Source organism: Chlorocebus sabaeus, chromosome 14 (genome assembly GCF_047675955.1).
Source record: "Chlorocebus sabaeus isolate Y175 chromosome 14, mChlSab1.0.hap1, whole genome shotgun sequence".
Lineage (NCBI taxonomy): Eukaryota > Metazoa > Chordata > Mammalia > Primates > Cercopithecidae > Chlorocebus > Chlorocebus sabaeus.
Window position 1 is genome coordinate 31,789,199 of NC_132917.1, and position 18,841 is coordinate 31,808,039.

The 18,841-nt window shown below is 44.5% G+C and overlaps 1 protein-coding gene across 4 annotated transcripts in view; it reads left to right on the forward strand.

Moving 5' to 3' along the window:
- Positions 1–500: 500 nt before the first annotated feature.
- Positions 501–18,841, forward strand: part of SPAST (spastin) — a 90,009-nt gene continuing 71,668 nt past the window's right edge. For all 4 annotated transcript variants that reach the window (XM_007971017.3, XM_007971018.3, XM_038006759.2 and 1 more), the window contains exon 1: positions 501–1,186. In XM_007971017.3, the coding sequence (XP_007969208.1) occupies positions 778–1,186 (409 nt within the window). In that variant the 5' untranslated portion in view covers positions 501–777. The remainder of the gene's footprint in view (positions 1,187–18,841) is intronic.

Genomic DNA, 18,841 nt, shown 5'->3' on the forward strand with positions numbered 1-18,841 from the left:
GAGTCTCGCTCTGTCGCCCAGGCTGGAGCGCAGTGGCGCGATCTCAGCTCACTTGCAGCCTCTGCCTCCCGAGTTCAAGCGATTCTCCGGCCTCAGCCTTCCAACTAGCTGGGACTACAGGCGCGCGCCCCCACGCCCGGCTAATTTATTTCCCAGATTGATACCCATTGCTTCTGAGATGTATCCTTTGGAGAAGACTAAGGTCGCCTGGCAGAAAAAGATGAAAGAAACTAAGAAAATGATGATGACACTGAGAGAGGAGCCTCGCGAACCAGCAAAGCGACCCCAATCCGCAATTCCCCCTTCGGTGGATCGATTACCAAGGCTTCCTAGCAGGAACTCTCCAGGGCTGCCGACGTGAGCCGAACTGCACATTGGGAACTGTAGTTGAGCGGGGAAGGCCGAGAAGAGGGCGCCGCACACGCGTACAGGAGCCCCGGTCAACAAAGACGCGCCGTGCGCGCGCGCCCCGGAGAAAAACACGGGAAGACGTGCGCGTGCGCGACCGCCGCTGGGAGCCACCAGGCGGCGGAGAGGACAGTGGCAGGAAGGGAGGGGCCCGAGCCACCGACTGCAGGAGGAGAAGGGGTTGTGCTCCTGGCCGAGGAAGGAGAAAGGGGCGGGGCCGGCGGGCAGCGCGCGGCGGTGCGGAGCCCCTGAGACCGGCGGGCACACGGGGGTCTGTGGCCCTCGCCGTCGCAGTGGCCGCCGCCGTCGCTTGGTTTCCATCGGTCTGCGGGAGGCGGGTTATGGCGGCGGCGGCAGTGAGAGCTGTGAATGAATTCTCCGGGTGGACGAGGGAAGAAGAAAGGCTCCGGCGGCGCCAGCAACCCGGTGCCTCCCAGGCCTCCGCCCCCTTGCCTGGCCTCCGCCCCTCCCGCCGCCGGGCCGGCCCCTCCGCCGGAGTCGCCGCATAAGCGGAACCTGTACTATTTCTCCTACCCGCTGTTTGTAGGCTTCGCGCTGCTGCGTTTGGTCGCCTTCCACCTGGGGCTCCTCTTCGTGTGGCTCTGCCAGCGCTTCTCCCGCGCCCTCATGGCAGCCAAGAGGAGCTCCGGGGCCGCGCCAGCACCGGCCTCGGGCCCGGCGCCGGTGCCGGGCGGCGAGGCCGAGCGCGTCCGAGTCTTCCACAAACAGGCCTTCGAGTACATCTCCATTGCCCTGCGCATCGATGAGGATGAGAAAGGTAACTAGGGGGCTGGGGGAGGGGGCGGCGACGCCGGGAAGAAGGCGGTGGGGTCGCCGGGGGAGGGCAACACCTGCGTCCCTTTCCAGCGGGAGGGGACGGTGCACCCCCGGAACTGATACGCCCTGGGAGACTGCGTTCCCGGAGGTCGGAGCCTCTATCTTCTAGTATTCTCAAAACCTCTCCCCTTTCAGGGCACCCTGGCTGTCGACTTTGTTTCAGACACCAGCCTTCCCCCACACTTCTGCATGACCCAAGTCACTGTGAGACACCCAGACGTGCAGATGACAGTGACAGTTGTCCTAGAGTGACCACACCGATCCTTTCTAGCACTGTGAACAGTGTGCGGCTTCCTCTGAGCCAAGGTTTCCAAAAGGTTTTGATATTGAAGAAGCAGTGCCTTGTTACTGGCTTTTAATGAAAGCAGAGTACTGTGGTGTCAGAAAAAAAGAACAAATGGTGACAATTTTGAAAGAAATAGCTGCGTATGACTGCAGTTGAATTTGCATCATTTTAATCAAGATAATCATTTTATTAGTACAATGATTCCTCAGTACTTTTTCAATGAAGTTATATTTAGCATAAAACTTTTCCCCCTGGTTGCTTTGATTTTAATTAAAGCAGTATTCCAAAGTAGCCTTTAATTTCCAAGTTGAAATATTTGAAGAATGAATTGCATAAACTTAAACATACCACTTTACAATAAAACCTAAAACAAATATGTATCTGAACGAAAACAAGGATACTACATCTTTTGGGTTTCTTTTAAGCTAACTTTTTTTTTTTGAGACGGAGTCTTTCCCTGTCGCCCAGGCTGTAGTGCAATAGTGCAGTCTCAGCTCACTGCCACCTCCGACTCCCTGGTTCAAGCAATTCTCCTGCCTCAGCCTCCTGAGTAGCTGGGATTACAGGCACACACCACCACGCCCGGTTAATTTTTGTATTTTTAGTAGAGGCGGGATTTCACCATGTTGGCCAGGATGGTCTCCATCTCCTGACCTCGTGATCCGCTCGCCTGGGCCTCCCAAAGTGCTGATATTACAGGCATGAGCCACCGCACCTGGCATTAAGCTAACATTTTTTTAGTATATGTGCCAGGCATTGTGCTGTTAGCTTTGCATGTGTTATCTTTTCTCTTTTTTTAAAAAAACAGCAACCATCCCAGACCATGAAAGGTGTTATTTAATCCTCACAATAACCTTGTGAGATGAAGGTATTATTGGTATCAGCATTTTAGAGATGAAGAAAATGAGGCCCAAAAGATAAAGCGGGTCATTCCAAATCTATGCTAATAGTTAATGAAATTTTTTTTTTATGGAAAATAAGTGAAATTAGGAGAAGTCTAACTTTTACAATTCTCCCTTTTTATCCTTACTTCCAGTATGCTGAGGTCTTGCTTCTCCTTCTGCCAAAAAACCCACTTTTCTACCACACCTCAGTTAGATATTCACTTGCATTGTCCATTAATGAAAACAGGAGCAATCTGCACTTCATTCATAGTGTCTCTCTCTACTACCAACTCCAAAAACTGTTCTAGAATTTCAATCTTGTTGAAACCTATTTCCTTTGTGGGGCCTCGGAGTGGGAAGTAGGATATAGGGAAAGAGGCAGGTATTCATTGTTTTGGACAGTAATGAAAGTGATGGTTAAGAGAGGTCAAGGAGGGAGTTAACATTTAAGAATACTATGTGTTTGTGGAAGGAAATTTTTTGTTAACTGCTCCATTCTTTTTTTTTTTTTTTTTTTTTTGAGACAGTCTTGCTGTGTCACCCAGACTGCAGTGCAGTGGCGTGATCTCGGCTTACTGCAACCTCTGCCTCCCAGATGCAAGCGATTCTCCGGCCTCAGTCTCCCGAGTAGCTGGAACCACAGGTGCACCCTACCACGGCTGGCTAATTTTTTGTATTTTTAGTGGAGACGGTATTTCACCATGTTGGCCAGACTGGTCACGAACTCCTGACCTCAGGTGATCCGCCTGCCTCAACCTCCAAAGTGCTTGGATTACAAGTGTCAGCCACTGTGCCTGCCCAGCAAGCTCCATTCTTTATCACCTCTTAAGAACATCCAGGATCCCTTGGGGAGAATGAAAACAGTTGCAAAGTTTTAGAATAGAGGAGCATGTTTAAGAGTAGATCATATTTTGGGCCAGGCGCGGTGGCTCACGCCTGTAATCCCAACACTTTGGGAGGCCAAGGCGGGTGGATCACGAGGTCAAGAGTTCGAGACCATCCTGACCAACATGGTGAAATCCCATCTCTACTAACAATACAAAAATTAGCCGAGCGTGGTGACACATGCCTGTAGTCCCAGCTACTCGGGAGGCTGAGGTGGGAGAATTGCTTGAACCTGAAAGGCAGAGGTTGCAGTGAGCCGAGATCGTGCCACTACACTCCAGCCTGGGTGGCAGAGCAAGACTCCGTCTTGAAAAAAAAGAGTAGATCGTTTTTTGCTGGGCACGGTGGCTCATGCCTGTAATTCCAGCACTTTGGGAGGCCGAAGTGGGTGGATCACTTGAGCCCAGGAGTTAGAGACCAGCCTGGGCAACATAGTGAAACCCTGTCTCTATGAAAAATACAAAAACTAGCTGGGCGCAGTGGCACATGCGTGTAGTCCCAGCTACTTGGGGGGCTGAGGTAGGAGGATCACTTGAGCTCAGGTTGTTCAGGGTGCAATGAGCTGAGATTGTGCAACTGCACTCCGAACTGGGTTGACAGAGTGAGACTCCGTCTCCAAAAAAAAAAAAAAACTTGTTATTTTGGTTTTGTGTGTGTGTGTGTGTGTGTGTGTGTGTGTGTGTTTTAATTGAGACGGAGTCTCACTCTGTTGCCTAGGCTGGAGTGCAGTGGCATGATCTCAGCTCACTGCAAGCTCCGCCTCCCGAATTCACGCCATTCTCCTGGCTCGGCCTCCTGAGTCGCTGGGACTACAGATGCCTGCCACCATGCCCAGCTAATTTTTTGTATTTTTTTAGTAGATATGAGGTTTCACTGTGTTAGCCAGGATGGTCTTGATCTCCAGACCTCGTGATCCACCCGCCTTGGCCTCCCAAAGTGCTGGGATTACAGGCGTGAGCCACCATGCCCGGCCATTAATTGTTGTATTTAGGAAGAGAATGTCAGAACATGCAAAGAAATTTTATTTATTTGTTTGTTTGTTTATTTATTTATTTTTGAGACAGCCTCGCTCTGTTGCCCAGGCTAGAGTGCAATGGTATGATCTTGGCTCACTGTAACCTCTGCCTCCTGGATTCAGGCAGTTCTCCTGCCTCAGCCTCTGGAGCAGCTGGGATTACAGGTGTATGCCACCACACCCAGCTAATTTTTTTTTTTTTTTTTTTTTTTGAGATGGAGTCTCGCTGTGTCACTCAGGCTGGAGTGCAGTGGCGCTATCTCAGCTCACTGCAAGCTCCACCTCCTGGGTTCACACCATTCTCCTGCCTCAGCCTCCTGAGTAGCTGGGACTATAGGCGCCTGCCACCACGCCTGGCTAATTTTTTGTATTCTTTTTATAGAGACGGGGTTTCACCGTGTTAGCCAGGATGGTCTTGATCTCCCGACCTCATGATCCACCCACCTCGGCCTCCCAAAGTGCTGGGATTACAGGCATGAGCCACCGCGCCCTGCCAATTTTTGTATTTTTAATAGAGACAGAGTTCCACCATGTTGGCCAGGCTGGTTTTGAACTCCTGACCTCAAGTGAACCACCCTCCTTGGCCTGCCAAAGTGCTGGGATTACAGGCATGAGCCGCTGTGCCCAGCTACAAGGAAATTTTAGTTAACACTGTTGGTTGATGGGAGTTGGGAGGTAGGATAAAAGGAGAAATTAAGGAAAACCTAGGCATGAAAAATAAAAGACCCTGAGGTCTTAGATTTGAAGAAATAGTAGTTCCATGTGAGGAATAAGTGAAAGAAATAGAATTCAGACCTCAGGTTTCAGGCTGGTGACTTAAATCTTTGAGTATCACATGTATGAATATATCTATTATACTTAAATTCTCGTGAACATTTTTATTTTTCAGTTGGCTATATTAAATATTTTAAAATATTTATTTTAGAGACAACGTCTCACTCTCTTACCCAAGCTGGAGTGGAATGTGATTATAGCTCACTGCAGCCTCAAGGCTCACTCCTAGGCTCAAGTGAGCCTCCTTTTTTTTTCTTTTTTTGCTAGAGGTAGGATCTTGTTATGTTGGCCAAGCTGGAGAAATTTCAACAATATTTTCAGTGATCTGTGTAATGCATATTTCATACTCTTTCTACTGATAATGTTTCTGTTCACAACTTTTTCTTTGTATTTTGATTTCTAATGTGGACATCAGAATGGGCTGTTGACAGCTTTTTTGAGACAGTCTCGCTTCTTCACCCAGGCTGGAATGCAGTGGCGCGATCTCAGCTCACTGCAACCTCCACCTCCCAGGTTCAAGCGATTCTCCTGCCTCAGCCTCCCCAGTAACTGGGATTACAGGCATGTGCCACCCCACACCCAGCCAATTTTTGTATTTTTAGTAGAGACGGCATTTCACCTTATTGGCCAGGCTGTTCTCGAACTCCTGGCCTCAAGTGATCTACCCGCCTCGGCCTCCCCAACTGCTAGAATTACAGGTGTGAGCCACCGCGCCCAACCTGACAGGTCTTTAGTTTGATTTTAGTTCAACAACTGATGATATAATATGCCAAATTAAATTAGTTCAGACAGAAGCAGATTAGTTACAGATTCATTTTCCTTTAAAAATGAAGTAAAACTTTAGCCAGGTGTGGTGGTAGGCGTGCATAATCCCAACTACTTGGGAGGGTGAGTCAGGAGAATCACTTGAACCCAGGAGGTGGAGATTGCAGTGAGCTGAGATCTCACCATTGCACTCCTGCCTGGGTGAGAAGAGTGAGACTCCATCAAAAATAAAAGGCTGGGTGTTGTGGCTCAAGCTGGGTGCAGTGGCCCATGCCTGTAATCCCAGCACTTTGGGAGGCCGAGGTGGGTGGATCACTTGAGGTCAGGAGTTTGCGACCAGCCTGGCCAACATATTAGTGAAACCCCAGCTCTACTAGAAATACAAAAATTATCTGGGCGTAGTGGTGCACGCCTGTAGTCCCAGGTACTTGGGATGCTGAGGCAGGACAATTGCTTGAAACCAGGAGGCGGAGGTTGCAGTGGGCCAAGATCATGCCACTACACTGCAGCCTGGGTGACAGAGCAAGACTCCATCTCTCAAAAAAAAAAAGAAAAAAAGAAAAATGAGTTTATAATTATTATGGTTCTTTTCTATCTTAAATTTTTTCTTTAGGAGATTGAACGTTTTTGTACTTTAGTCTTAATCCAGTGGTTGAAACAGAGTGCGCATTTGAAGCCTCCCTCTTGGCTGTCCTTGACAACTCAAACCTTAGTTTCAAGAGAATTTAATTCTTCGTCTTTCTCACTGCTTCAAAATATATATGATCAAATAGAAATGAGTTGAGTAGGCAGTCTCTTCAAAAGTTTCCTAACTCTGTGATTAACTATTAAGGAGCTGGTAATATCATGCACTGGCATTCCCTTGGCAACATGACTTATCTTTTTTTTTTGATACGGAGTCTCTATCGCTTCTTGGCCTTTTGGCTAAGATCAAGTGAGACAGAGTCTCACTATGTCGCCCAGGCTGGAGTGCAGTGGCGTGATCTCGTGTCACTGCAGGCTCCTCCTCCTAGGTTCACACCATTCTCCTGCCTCAGCCTCCCGAGTAGCTGGGACTACAGGTGCCCGCCATCACGCCTGGCTAATTTTCTTTGTATTTTTTAGTGGAGACAGGGTTTCGCCATGTTAGCCAGGACAGTCTTGATTTCCTGACCTCATGATCCACCTGCCTCGGTCTCCCAAAGTGTTGGGATTACAGGCGTGAGCAACTGTGCCTGGCCGACTTACCTAATTTAACTGAAAGCCAATTTATTTGATTGATGAAATGGCATATTTCGAACTGTAGTAGTGTTAATTAATTGAAACATTTGGTACCTTGAAACGATAAATGCCAAATTAAATATCATTTTAATGAAATAGTGTATAAATATGGTTTATATGGTGACTATGTTTGTTCTGAATTCTTACGGCATACTCAAAATTTTTTTTTTTTTTTTTAAATGAAGTCTCGTTCTGTCACCCAGGCTGGAGTGCAGTGGTGCAATCTTGGCTCACTGTAACCTCCACCACCCGGGTTCAAGTGATTCTCCTGCCTCAGTCTCCTGAATAGCTGGTACTACAGGCGTGCACCACCACGCCTGGCTAATATTTTTGTATTGTTAGGAGAGACAGAGTTTCACCATGTTGGTCAGGCTGATCTCGAACTCCTGACCTGAAGTGATCCGCCTGCCTCAGCCTCCCAAAGTGCTGGGATTATAGGTATGACCCACTGCACCCAGCCCATACTCAAATTTGACAGTAAATTTTCATAAAGGCCTTAATTTGTCTGAAACCAAACTATTTCAAGAGAGAGAAATAGCACAGCAATTTCTATTGACTTAGTAGAAGGATATGTGAGGTCTGTTTATTAAAGCAAATATTTATTGGATGCCAGTTAATTTGTACAGCTCTGCATTTGAGATGATGTTTGAGAAATATTTACTTCCTTTCCAGTGAGATATGTTAAAACATTTGTTATGTGATTAACAAATATGTGTACATATGTGTATATGTACACACACATTTTGAGACAGGGCCTCACTCTGTTGTTCAGGCTGGAGTGCAATGACACAATCTTAGTTCGCTGCAGCTTCAGCCTCCCAGGCTCAATCGATCCACCCACCTCAGCCTCCCTGGTAGCTGGGTCTACAGATGCATACCACCATGCTTGGCTAATTTAAAAAATTTTTTTAGAGATGGGGATCTTGCCATGTTGACTAAGTTGGTAAATATTTTCTTTAATTGTCGAACGTCCTTGGAAGACTGAAAACCTGTGATAGCCATTTTGTATAAGGAGAAGCTGAAATTTAAAGAGTAGACTCACAGCAGAACCAAAAATAAAATTTAAGTGAATAGACTCAAAATATTGTACTTTTTACTTTATACTGCAGGTTTTTGTGTTGTAATGCTGGTAATGGGCTCCTTGGAATACTTGGAGGAAAAGAGAAGGTTGTAATAATGGTTCTTTGGATTAACTGGAACGTGACCTAACATGTTCTGCATGTCTCCTGTGGATAGACAAGCCTGAGATCTCCTGGGTAATACAATGGTGGAGGTTCTCTAGGTGTGGTTCGATTTCTCAAGTATGTAGGGCTAAACAGAAAAGGCCTAGTATGTTATATGAATGAGAGCTGAAGTTTCTCAGGATATTGTAGGGCTAAAGGATCAGGCACCAAAGACAGAAATTGTCTAAATAAAATATTTTTCTATTTATTCATAGTTTTAAAGGGCTAAAGGGTCAGGCATTGAAGACAGAAATTGTCTAAGTAAAATATTTTTCTATTCATAGTTTTAAGCTGTGTATATGCGCATGTGTGTATTTAAAATAATTTTGTCAATGAAGAGAGTCAAACTCTGTAAAATATTTGAAGAGATTTATTTTGAGCCAAATATGAGTGACCAGTGGCCTATGACACAGCCCCAGTAGATACTAAGAACATCTGTCCAAGGTGGTCAGGCTATAGCTTGATTTTATACACTTTAGGGAGACGTAAGACGTCAGTTAAGCATGTAAGGTGTACATTGGTTCCATCTGGAAAGGCAGGAAAACTGGAATTTGGGGAGGCTTCCACGTCATAGGCAGATTCAAAGATTTTCTGATGAGCAGTTGGTCAAAAGAGCTTGTCTAAAGTCCTGGAATCCATAGAAGGGAGTGTCTGGGTTAAAATAATGGGTTGTGGATACCGAGGTTCTTATTATACAGATGAAGCCTCCAGGTAGCAGGCTTTAGAGAGAATACATTGTAAATATTTCTTATGAGACTTTAAAAGGTGGCAGACTCTTAGGTAATTTTCTCCTGGTTCAGAGAAAAGACTTGGAAAGGGAAAGGATTCTCTACATAAATTTTCCCCACAAGAGACAGCTTTGCAGGGCCATTTCAGAATATGTCAAAGAAATATGATTTAGGCTAAAATACTTCAATTTCTTTCGTGGCCTACTATCTGACATGTGATACTGTACTAGAGTTAGGCTGGGAATTTGGTGTCTTACTGCTCCAAAACATCTTAGTATCTCTGTTTGAATGTTAATGCTGATCAATTGTCCCTGAATTCCAAAGGGAAGAGGGTGTAATGAGTCATGTCCAACCCCCACTTCTCATCATAGCCTGAACTAGTTTTTTAGGTTAACTTTGGAATGCCCTGGGCAAGGGGAGGGTCTGTCAGTCAGTTGGGGGTCTTAGAATTTTATTTTTGGCTTATAGGTTTGTAGAAAATTAATGAAAATTGTCATATTTCATAGTTCTATATAATTCAATATTGTGCTTTATTTAAAACTCACATATAAAATAGCTGTCCATATCTGTTTTCAGAAGATGAGGATGGAGGGTAGAAATCAGAAGTGTCAGATTTGGTAATTTTCTTATACTGCTGAAAACCTCTATACCTACCACTTTGAAAGGATTAATTTCAGACTTACTTTCTTTGGGCCTAATGATTCTACTTTAAAGTTTCCCTGATTAAGGAATAAGTCTGATAAATGGACATTCAGATTATATCATACTTTTCCAAAAGGTAACATTGCTTTTGATTAAATATGCAATAAACATTTCACATTTTTTCTCAAGAATATTTACTGGCATCTGCACTAAAGACACAAAAAAGTGCCGGGCATGGTGACTCATGCCTGTAATCCCAGCTCTTTGGGAGGCCGAGGCGGGCGGATCACGAGGTCAGAAGATCGAGACTATCCTGGCTAACACGGTGAAACTCCGTCTCTACTAAAAATACAAAAAATTAGCCGGGCGTGGTGGTGTGCGCCTGTAGTCCCAGCTACTCAGAGGCTGAGGCAGGAGACTGGCGTGAACCTGGGAGGCAGAGCTTGCAGTGAGCCAAGATCGCGCCACTGCACTCCAGCCCCTGGGTGACAAAGCAAGACTCCGTCTCAAAAAAAAAAAAAAAAAAAAACAACCCAAAAAAGCAGCCACTGTTAAGGACTTTATCCCTTGTTCTGTTTTTAGCTGGTTTTTTGTTGTTGTTGTTGTTGTATTTTTCCTACTGTTGAATACAGTTAAATCCTATTAAACTGGATTCCCAATATTATTGTTAGTTGTCCTGATGACTATTAAGGATAGTATGGATATTGAATCATTTTATTTTTTTAGTAGTGATGGGGTTTCGCTATGTTGGCCAGGTTGATCTCAAACTCCTGGCCTCAAGTGATCTGCCTGCCTTGGTCTCTCAAAATGTTAGGATTACAGGTGTGAGCCTCTGCACCAGGCTGGATATTGAATTATTGAAGAAGGATGTTCCCTAACCCTTCCTGCCTCTTTTCCGCTATCTTACTGTCTCTGTTCCGCCCAGTAGTAGTTGGGTTTTTGACATCTGGCAAAGTATAGATTGTCTACTCTTCTATATTAGTTTTCTTCACTCTTTTTTTAAAAAAAAAAATTTTAAGCAAAATAGAGAAAGGGTCTTGCTGTACTGCCCAGGCTGGTCTTGAACTCCTGAGCTCAAGTGATCCTCCCACCTCACCCCCCAAAGTGCTGGGATTGCAAGCATGAGCCACCGTGCCTGGCCAGTTTTCTTCAGTCTTGACCTAGAATAGTCGTGCCAAGCCAGAGAAGCTGTTAATATGCTTATGTAGCCTTTTTTTTTCTCTTGTTTGTGAATTATTAACAATTGCTGATCTTAGACATCACATACAATAAAATGTCTTTGAACACAGTCATATCTCAGCAGCTCATTGTAGTTAATGAGGAAAGAAAAATGTCAAAATCTGTGATTTTCTTAGAGTCTTATAACTGTATAGATAATCTGTAGACATGCTGTACTCACTCACATAACTTTTCCGCTCTTCTGCAGAGGGAGAGAATTAACTTCGTAAGTGGGCTTTGTCAATGCCCTCCAGTCAACGATCTCCAAGAACAAACCTATCTATGGTTGAGCAAGTGGGATTTATTACTCACTGTAGCCAGGGAGAACACACATATATAATAACCATGGTACATCATAGTAAAAGCGTGTTAGAAAGATCTTACAGGATTTGAGCTCTTTTATTTGGTGATTTTAAGGAGGGTTTAAGGAAGCAGGGTTTTTCTCTGAATTGGATGCTACCAGGAGCTGGGAATAATTCTATGAATAAATATCATAAAACCTATCTAGAAGAAGACAGAGTGAGGTCTAAAGCTGAAGTGGTTAAAAAGCAGAGGTCACTCATTAGCTGGAAGAGGGAAATGTTTGGTATTTCAGACAGTGTCCAGTGTTCATGTTTTGTCTGTGTTTAGACATAATTGTAGAGTGGTTTTGTTGCACCGTGGTCACAGAGTGACCTTATTTCATGCTGATATTCTTTAAGTGCCAGGTCAAATACCAAGGTTTAGCTGATAGTAGTAGACCAGCTCCTGGATGTAGTAAGCTGCTTTTCTCTTTCTCAGCTTTTTTGTTTGTTTGTTTTTTTGGAAATAGAGTCTGCCTTTGTCACTCAGGCTAGAGTGCAGTGGGGCAATCTCAGCTCACTGCAACCTCTGCCTCCCGGATTCAGGCGACTCTCCTGCCTCAGTCTCCCAACTAGCTGGAATTACAGGTGCACGTCACCACACTCGGCTAAGTTTTATATTTTTAGTAGAGACGGAGTTTTGCCGTGTTGGACAGGCTGGTCTCGAACTCCGGACCTCAAGCAATCCACCCGCCTCAGCCTCCCATAGTGCTGGGATTACAGGCATGAGCCATTGCTCCTGGCGTCTTTCTCAGCTTTGAGGGTCAAATTTTACCCTGTTTGAATTGTGGGACTTCTTATCAAAATTGACTTTTAAGTCCTGACCATGTAGGATCTTGGGCAAGTTACTTAACTATGTATGCTGAGATTTTGTTTTGTTTTGTTTTGTTTTTTTGAGACGGAGTCTCGCTCTGTCACCCAGGCTGGAGTGCAGTGGCCAGATCTCAGCTCACTGCAAGCTCCGCCTCCTGGGTTTATGCCATTCTCCTGCCTCAGCCTCCCAAGCAGCTGGGACTACAGGCGCCCGCCACCTCGCCCGGCTAGTTTTTGTGTGTGTGTGTGTTTTTTAGTAGAGACGGGGTTTCACCATGTTAGCCAGGATGGTCTCGATCTCCTGACCTCATGATCCGCCCATCTTGGCCTCCCAAAGTGCTGGGATTACAGGCTTGAGCCACCGCGCCCAGCCTGAGATGTTTTTTAAATGCTTAGTGCTTGCACATAATAGGTCCTCAGTAAATGAGAACACAGATTCTCGTGTGATCTGCCTGCCTCGGACTCCCAAAGTGCTAGGATTATAGGCATGAGTTGCTGCACCTGGCCACAAAAATTTTTTGAGGAAGATAAATGAGGTGACATTCTTAAGGTTCAAAGAAAATGTCAAAAACTAGAATGATGTCTTCACATAGGGTTTAAAACTTTCCAAATTAACAGGGAAAATAATTCTTTACCTTGGAAATAAATGTTTAAGTTTGATAGTGAAGCAAATATGATCTTTTTACTAAATGTTTTATTAAATTTTTTTTCTTGTAGACACAGGATCCTACTATATTACCCAGGCTGGTCTTAAATACCTGTCCTCAAGCAATCCTCCCACCTCAGTCTTTCAAAGTGCTGGGACTACAGACATGAGCCATCACACTGGGTCTTTTTAACCAAATTATAGTAGAAAGCACTCTTTCTGTAATAGTGAACTATGAGAGAATTAATCAGGGGCTGTTAGTAATTCATCCCTGAATTAATCGGTGATTATAATGCTTTGTGGTCCATGTAGTTTGCTGGGGATTAGCACACCATGAAAGTCTACCATGAGATTTTTTTTTTTTTCTTTGAGAACAGGGGCCATAATCAGTAGTTCTTAATGAAATGGACCATTCCCATTTCAATATATGTTGCCTAGGCTGGACTTGAACTCCTGGGCTTAAGTGATCTTCCCACTTCAGACTCTCAAACAGCTGGGACTATAGGTGTGTGCCACCGTACCTGGCCTAATTGAGATTTTTTTTTTTTTTTTTTTTTTTTGAGATGGAGTCTTGCTCTGTCGCCCAGGCTAGAGTGCAGTGGCACAATCTTGGCTCACTGCAACCTCCGCCTCCCAGGGTTCAAGCGATTCTCCTGCCTCAGCCTCCCGAGTAGCTGGGATTACAGGCGCCTGCCACCGTGCCCTGCTAATTTTTGTATTTTTAGTAGAGACAGGGTTTCACCATCTTGGCCAGGCTGGTCTTAAACTCCTGACCTCATGATCCACCCACCTCAGTCTCCGAAAGTGCTGGGATTACCAGGTGTGAGCCACAGCACCCAGCCTTAATTGAGATTTTTAGATATCTGTTACTCTGCTAATTTTGTCACTTGCAAGTTGCCATCAGAAAATTGTTGTAGGAAAATGGCTATATTTGTTCCTTGGAATGGTTTGTGTGAGAATACTTAAGGATTAAATAGGTAAGTAAAGCTAGTGGGCTTTATGTAACATAAATGAGCAAATATCAGGAATATACAACTGTGCACACAGTTCGGGAGAAGGATGATTTAAATTAACAAATTTACTAAGTATAATAAAGGTACTAAAAATAGTGTTTCCGTTCTACTTTATTACTTAAAGTATCATCATATACCCTATTTTGTTTGATTTTCGCCACAACTCAGAGTTAGGTAAAAGAAATATTTTCTTTTCAGGTAAGGAGTCTGAAGCCCAGACAGATTAACTGACTTTTCCAAAGTCGTATTGCTATTAAGTGATGGAACAAGGACTTAAATCATTGCCTTCTAACTCACATACTTGCAAACACATATCCTCTCACTCTACCCCAAGCTGCCCATGTTTTGACCCTTCTTGTGGCAATCTGGGTCTCACTAATATGTGAAAGAAAATATACAGTAGATAATTTGCAAGTTAATCTGTTATGCTTCTCTCTTCTATTTAAAGATGAGTATCAGCATTTCTGTTGTTTCTACAGTAACACATACTAAAAATAATGCAGCCCAGGTACAGTGGGTCACACCTGTAATCCCAGCACTTTCGGAAGTTGAGGCAGGAGGATCACTTGAGGCTGGGAGTTCGAGACTAGCCTGGGTATGCGAGACCCCATTTCTTTTTTCACTGCAACCTTCACCTCCCAGGTTCAAGCGATTCCGTGCCTCAGCCTTCTGAGGAGCTTGGGATTACAGGCATGTGCCACCATGCCTGGCTAATTTTTGTATTTTTTGGTAGAGATGGGATTTCACCAAGGTGGCCAGGCTGGTCTCGAACGCCTAGTCTCAAGTGATATACCCGTCTCAGCCTCCCAAAGTGCTAGAATTACAGGTGTGGACCACCGTGCCTGGCCCCATTTCTGCAAACAATTAAAAAATATTAGCCCAGTGTAGTGGTGCATGTCTCTAGTCCCAGCTACTCAGAACGCTGAAGTGAAAGGATTGCTTGAGCCCAGAATTTCAAGGTTTCAGTGAGCTCTGATGATGGCACTGCACTCCAGGTTGGGTGACAGTGAGACCCTGTCTCTAAAAAATAAAGTAAAATAGTGCACAAGTATAGAAGGTGAAAATCTTCCTTAACCTTGCCGTAAGGGAAATGGTTACTAGTAAATTTCTTAACTTTTTGTACTTATATAAACATAAATATTCATCAGAGAAAAAATATGCAAAACAATTTGCAATCTTTTTCACTTACCATATTTTGGAATTTTTTTCATTTCAATATATTTGATCTTCCTTGTATTTTTTCAGTTTGTTTGTTTTTGTCACCCAGGTTGGAGTGAAGTGGTAAGAACATGGCTCATTGCAGCCTCAATCTCCTGCTCCCATTCAGCCCCTCAAGTAGCTGGGACTACAGGTACACGTCACCACACCTGGCTAGTTTTTATTTTTATTTTGGTATAGACGGGGTTTCACCATGTTGCACAGGCTGATCTTGAACTCCTGGGCTCAAGTGGCCCGCCCACCTCAGCCTCCCGAAGTGTTGAGATTACAGATGTGAACCACCATGCTCCACCTCTCTACAATCTGCAAAACCTCATAAGTGGCTAATAGAGGAATATAGTAAAGCAAAGGGGGATATCACTGATTAGAACTGTGTTTTTTAGGCTGGGTGTGGTGGGTCATGCCTGTAATCCCAACATTTTGGGAGGCTGAAGTGGGAGTATCACTTCAGCCCGGGAGTTCAGGACCAGCCTGGGCAATATAGTGAGACCCCGTCTTTAAAAAAGGAATTAGCCAGGTGTGGTGGTGCTCACCTGTGGTCCCAGCTATTCAAGAGGCCGAGGTGGGAGAATCGCTTAAGCCTGAGAGGCAGAGGTTGCAGTGAGATCATACCACTGCTCTCTAGCATGGGTGACAGAGCGAGACCCATCCTAAAAAAAAAAAAGTGTTTTTTTTGTGTTTTTCCAACTCACGTACACCCACCACCCTACCCCCGCCTTTTTTTTTCTGATGTTGGGTCTTACTCTGTCACCCAGGCTAGAGTGCAGTAGTACAATCTCGACTCGCTGCAGCCTCCTCTTCCTGGACTCAAGCAGTCCTCCCACCTCAGCCTCCCAAGTAGCTGGGACCACAGGCGTGCACCACCATGCCCGGCTAATTTTTATATTTTTTGTAGAGATGGGGTTTCACCCTGTGGTTCACCATCTCTAACTCCTGGGCGCGGTCAGTCCACTCAACTTGGCGTGAGCCACTGTGTGCGGCCCACGTTTTTTATTAATGGGTGTTTGGATTGTTTCCATCTATTGTGAATAATGTGGCTATGAACATTGGTGTAAATATCTGTTTGAGTCCTGGGTTTCAGTACTTTTGAATATATACCTAGGAGTAGAATTACTGGATTGTACGGTAACTTTGTTTTTACATTTTTGAAGAACTGCCAAACTGTTTTCCATAGGGGCTGCACCATTTTGCGTTCCCACCAGCAGTGTAAAATGGTTCCAATTTCTCCACATTTGTTATTTTTCATTTTTTAAAGTAATAGTCATCCTAAAGGGTACGAAGTGGTATCTCGTTATGATTTTGATTTGCATTTTTCTAATGACTTATGATGTTGAGCATTTTGTCATGTACTTATGTACCATTTGTGTATCTTCTTTGGAAAAATGTCTATTAATGTTCTTTTCCCATTTTTTAAATTGGGTTGTTTTTATGTTTATCAATTTTGTAAACATTTTAAGCTCTGCATCATAACTGCTCAACCCTGTCATATGGTGAGTTTGACCTAGTAAAACTTTATGTACAAAAATATGCCGCTTACTAGATTTAATCTTGGTCCGTAATTTGCTAAGGCATGCCTTAGATAATGTAGTTACACTGTTGGCTAATAATTTAAACTACAAGTGGTTGTTTCTGCCACCCAAATTCTTCCTTGATTTGATGTAGTCTCGGTTGAATTTGAGTATTATTCGGGGTCGTAGGGTTAAAAGAGAAATGTGTAGGAGAAACTAGGAACTGTTGGGAGCTAATGTTAAAGGATTTTGGAAGCCTTTTTTGCACTGGAGACCACAGGAAGATTTGATTTTCTGCTATAAATGTATCTAAAGGGTAATCAGTGTAAGTTATGGGCTGTAGTTTGCCAACCCCTACATTAAGAGATTGAAATAATTTGAATATGTGTTTCAGTTCTTTACGGTCTGGCTCAGTTCTTTTTTTTAATTAATTAATTAATTTTTTTTTGAGATGGAGTCTCACTGTGTTGCCCAAGCTGCAGTGCAGTGGCACGATCCCAGCTCATTGCAACCTCTGCCTCCTGGGTTCAAGCGATTCTCCTGCCTCAGCCTCCAGAGTAGCTAGGACTACAGGCACATGCCACCACACCTGGCTAATTTTTTTGTGTGTTTTTAGTAGAGATGGGGTTTCATGGTGTTAGCCAGGATAGTCTCGGTCTTCTGACCTTGTGATCCGCGTGCCTCGGCCTCCCAAAGTGCTGGGATTCCAGGCGTGAGCCACTGCACCCAGCCGTGGCTCAGTTCTTAATTGTTCATTCATTCAGAGTCCCAGCCAAAATTTTTTGCCACAGCTTCTCCTCCTGGGCATGCTCTGAAATTCACGATTTTTCTGTTTTGTTCCATGAGTCTGCTAAAAGCTCTGCTTGGTTTCTCTACCACTTTGAGAGTTCGCAATCACTTCAAGTAGACGAGGTCAGGAGATTGAGACCATCCTGGCTAACATGGTGAAACCACGTCTCTACTAAAAATACAAAAATTAGCTGGGCGTGGTGGCGTGTGCCTGTAGTCCCAGCTACTCAGGAGGCTGAGGCAGGAGAATCGCTTGAACCTGGGAGTCAGAGGTTGCAGTGAGCCGAGATCATACCATTGCACTCTGGCCTGGGTGACAGAGTGAGACTCTGTCTAAAAGAAAATAAATAAATAAAAAAGAAAAGAAAAGTGCTCCAAATGCTGGGCTCATCTCTGTTGGCTTCTCTCCTTTTTTTATTTTGATAATTTAAAAAATAATAATAATAACCATCTTAATGGGCTTGATATGGTCCCTCCTTTCTAAATTTTAGTAATTTTCATTGTGTTGGAAACTCACTAATCCCTTCAAACAGATGTTTTTAAAACTTTTTTTTCCTACTTCTCTCTCTCTCTTTTTTTTTTTTTTTTTTTTTTTTTTGAGATGGAGTTTTGCTCTTATTGCCCAGGCCGCAGTGCAATGGCTTGATCTCAGCTCACTGCAACCTCTGCCTCCTGGGTTCAAGTGATTCTCCTGCCTCAGCCTCCCGAGTAGCTGGGGTTACAGGCATGTGCCACCATACCCAGATAATTTTTGTATTTGTAGTAGAGACGGGGTTTCTTCATGTTGGTCAGGCTGGTCTTGAATTCCCAACCTTGGGTGATCCACCCACCTTGGCCTCGCAAAGTGCTGGGATTACAGGCGTGAGCCACTGCGCCCGGCCCTTTTTTTTTTTTTTTTTTTTTTTTGAGGCAGAGTCTCCCTCTGTCACCTAGGCTGGAGTGCAATGGCACGATCTCCACTCACTGCAACCTCTGCCTCCTGGGTTAAGTGAGTCTCCTGCCTCAGCCTCCCAAATAGCTGGGATTACAGGCGCCTACCACCAAGCCCAGCTAATTTTTGTATTTTTAGTAGAGATTAGGTTTCACCATGTTGGCCAGGCTGGTCTTGAACTCCTGACCGCAGGTGATCCCCCTGCCTCAACCTCCCAAAGTGCTGGGATTATAGGCGTGAGCCACCACGCCTGACTCTAGCTCTCTTCTAATCTTACTGTAGTAATCAAAATTTTAGTTCTGATGTTATAATCCAAGCCCAGATGGATATTCTTATACATTAAATGTTGGAATATCATGCTTTTTAAAAATCAGACCTGCGGGGCACGGCGGCTCACTTCTGTAATCCCCAGCACTTTGGGAGGCCGAGGCGGGTGGATCACCTGAGATCGGGAGTTCGAGACCAGCCTGATCAACATGGAGAAACCTGTCTCTACTAAAAATACAGAATTAGCCAGGCATGGTGGCACGTGCCTTTATTCCCAGCTACTTGGGAGGCTGAGGCAGGAGAATTGCTTGAACCCATGAGGCGGAGGTTGTGGTGAGCTGCGATTGCGCCATTGCACTCCAGCCCGCCACCACGCCCAGCTAATTTTTG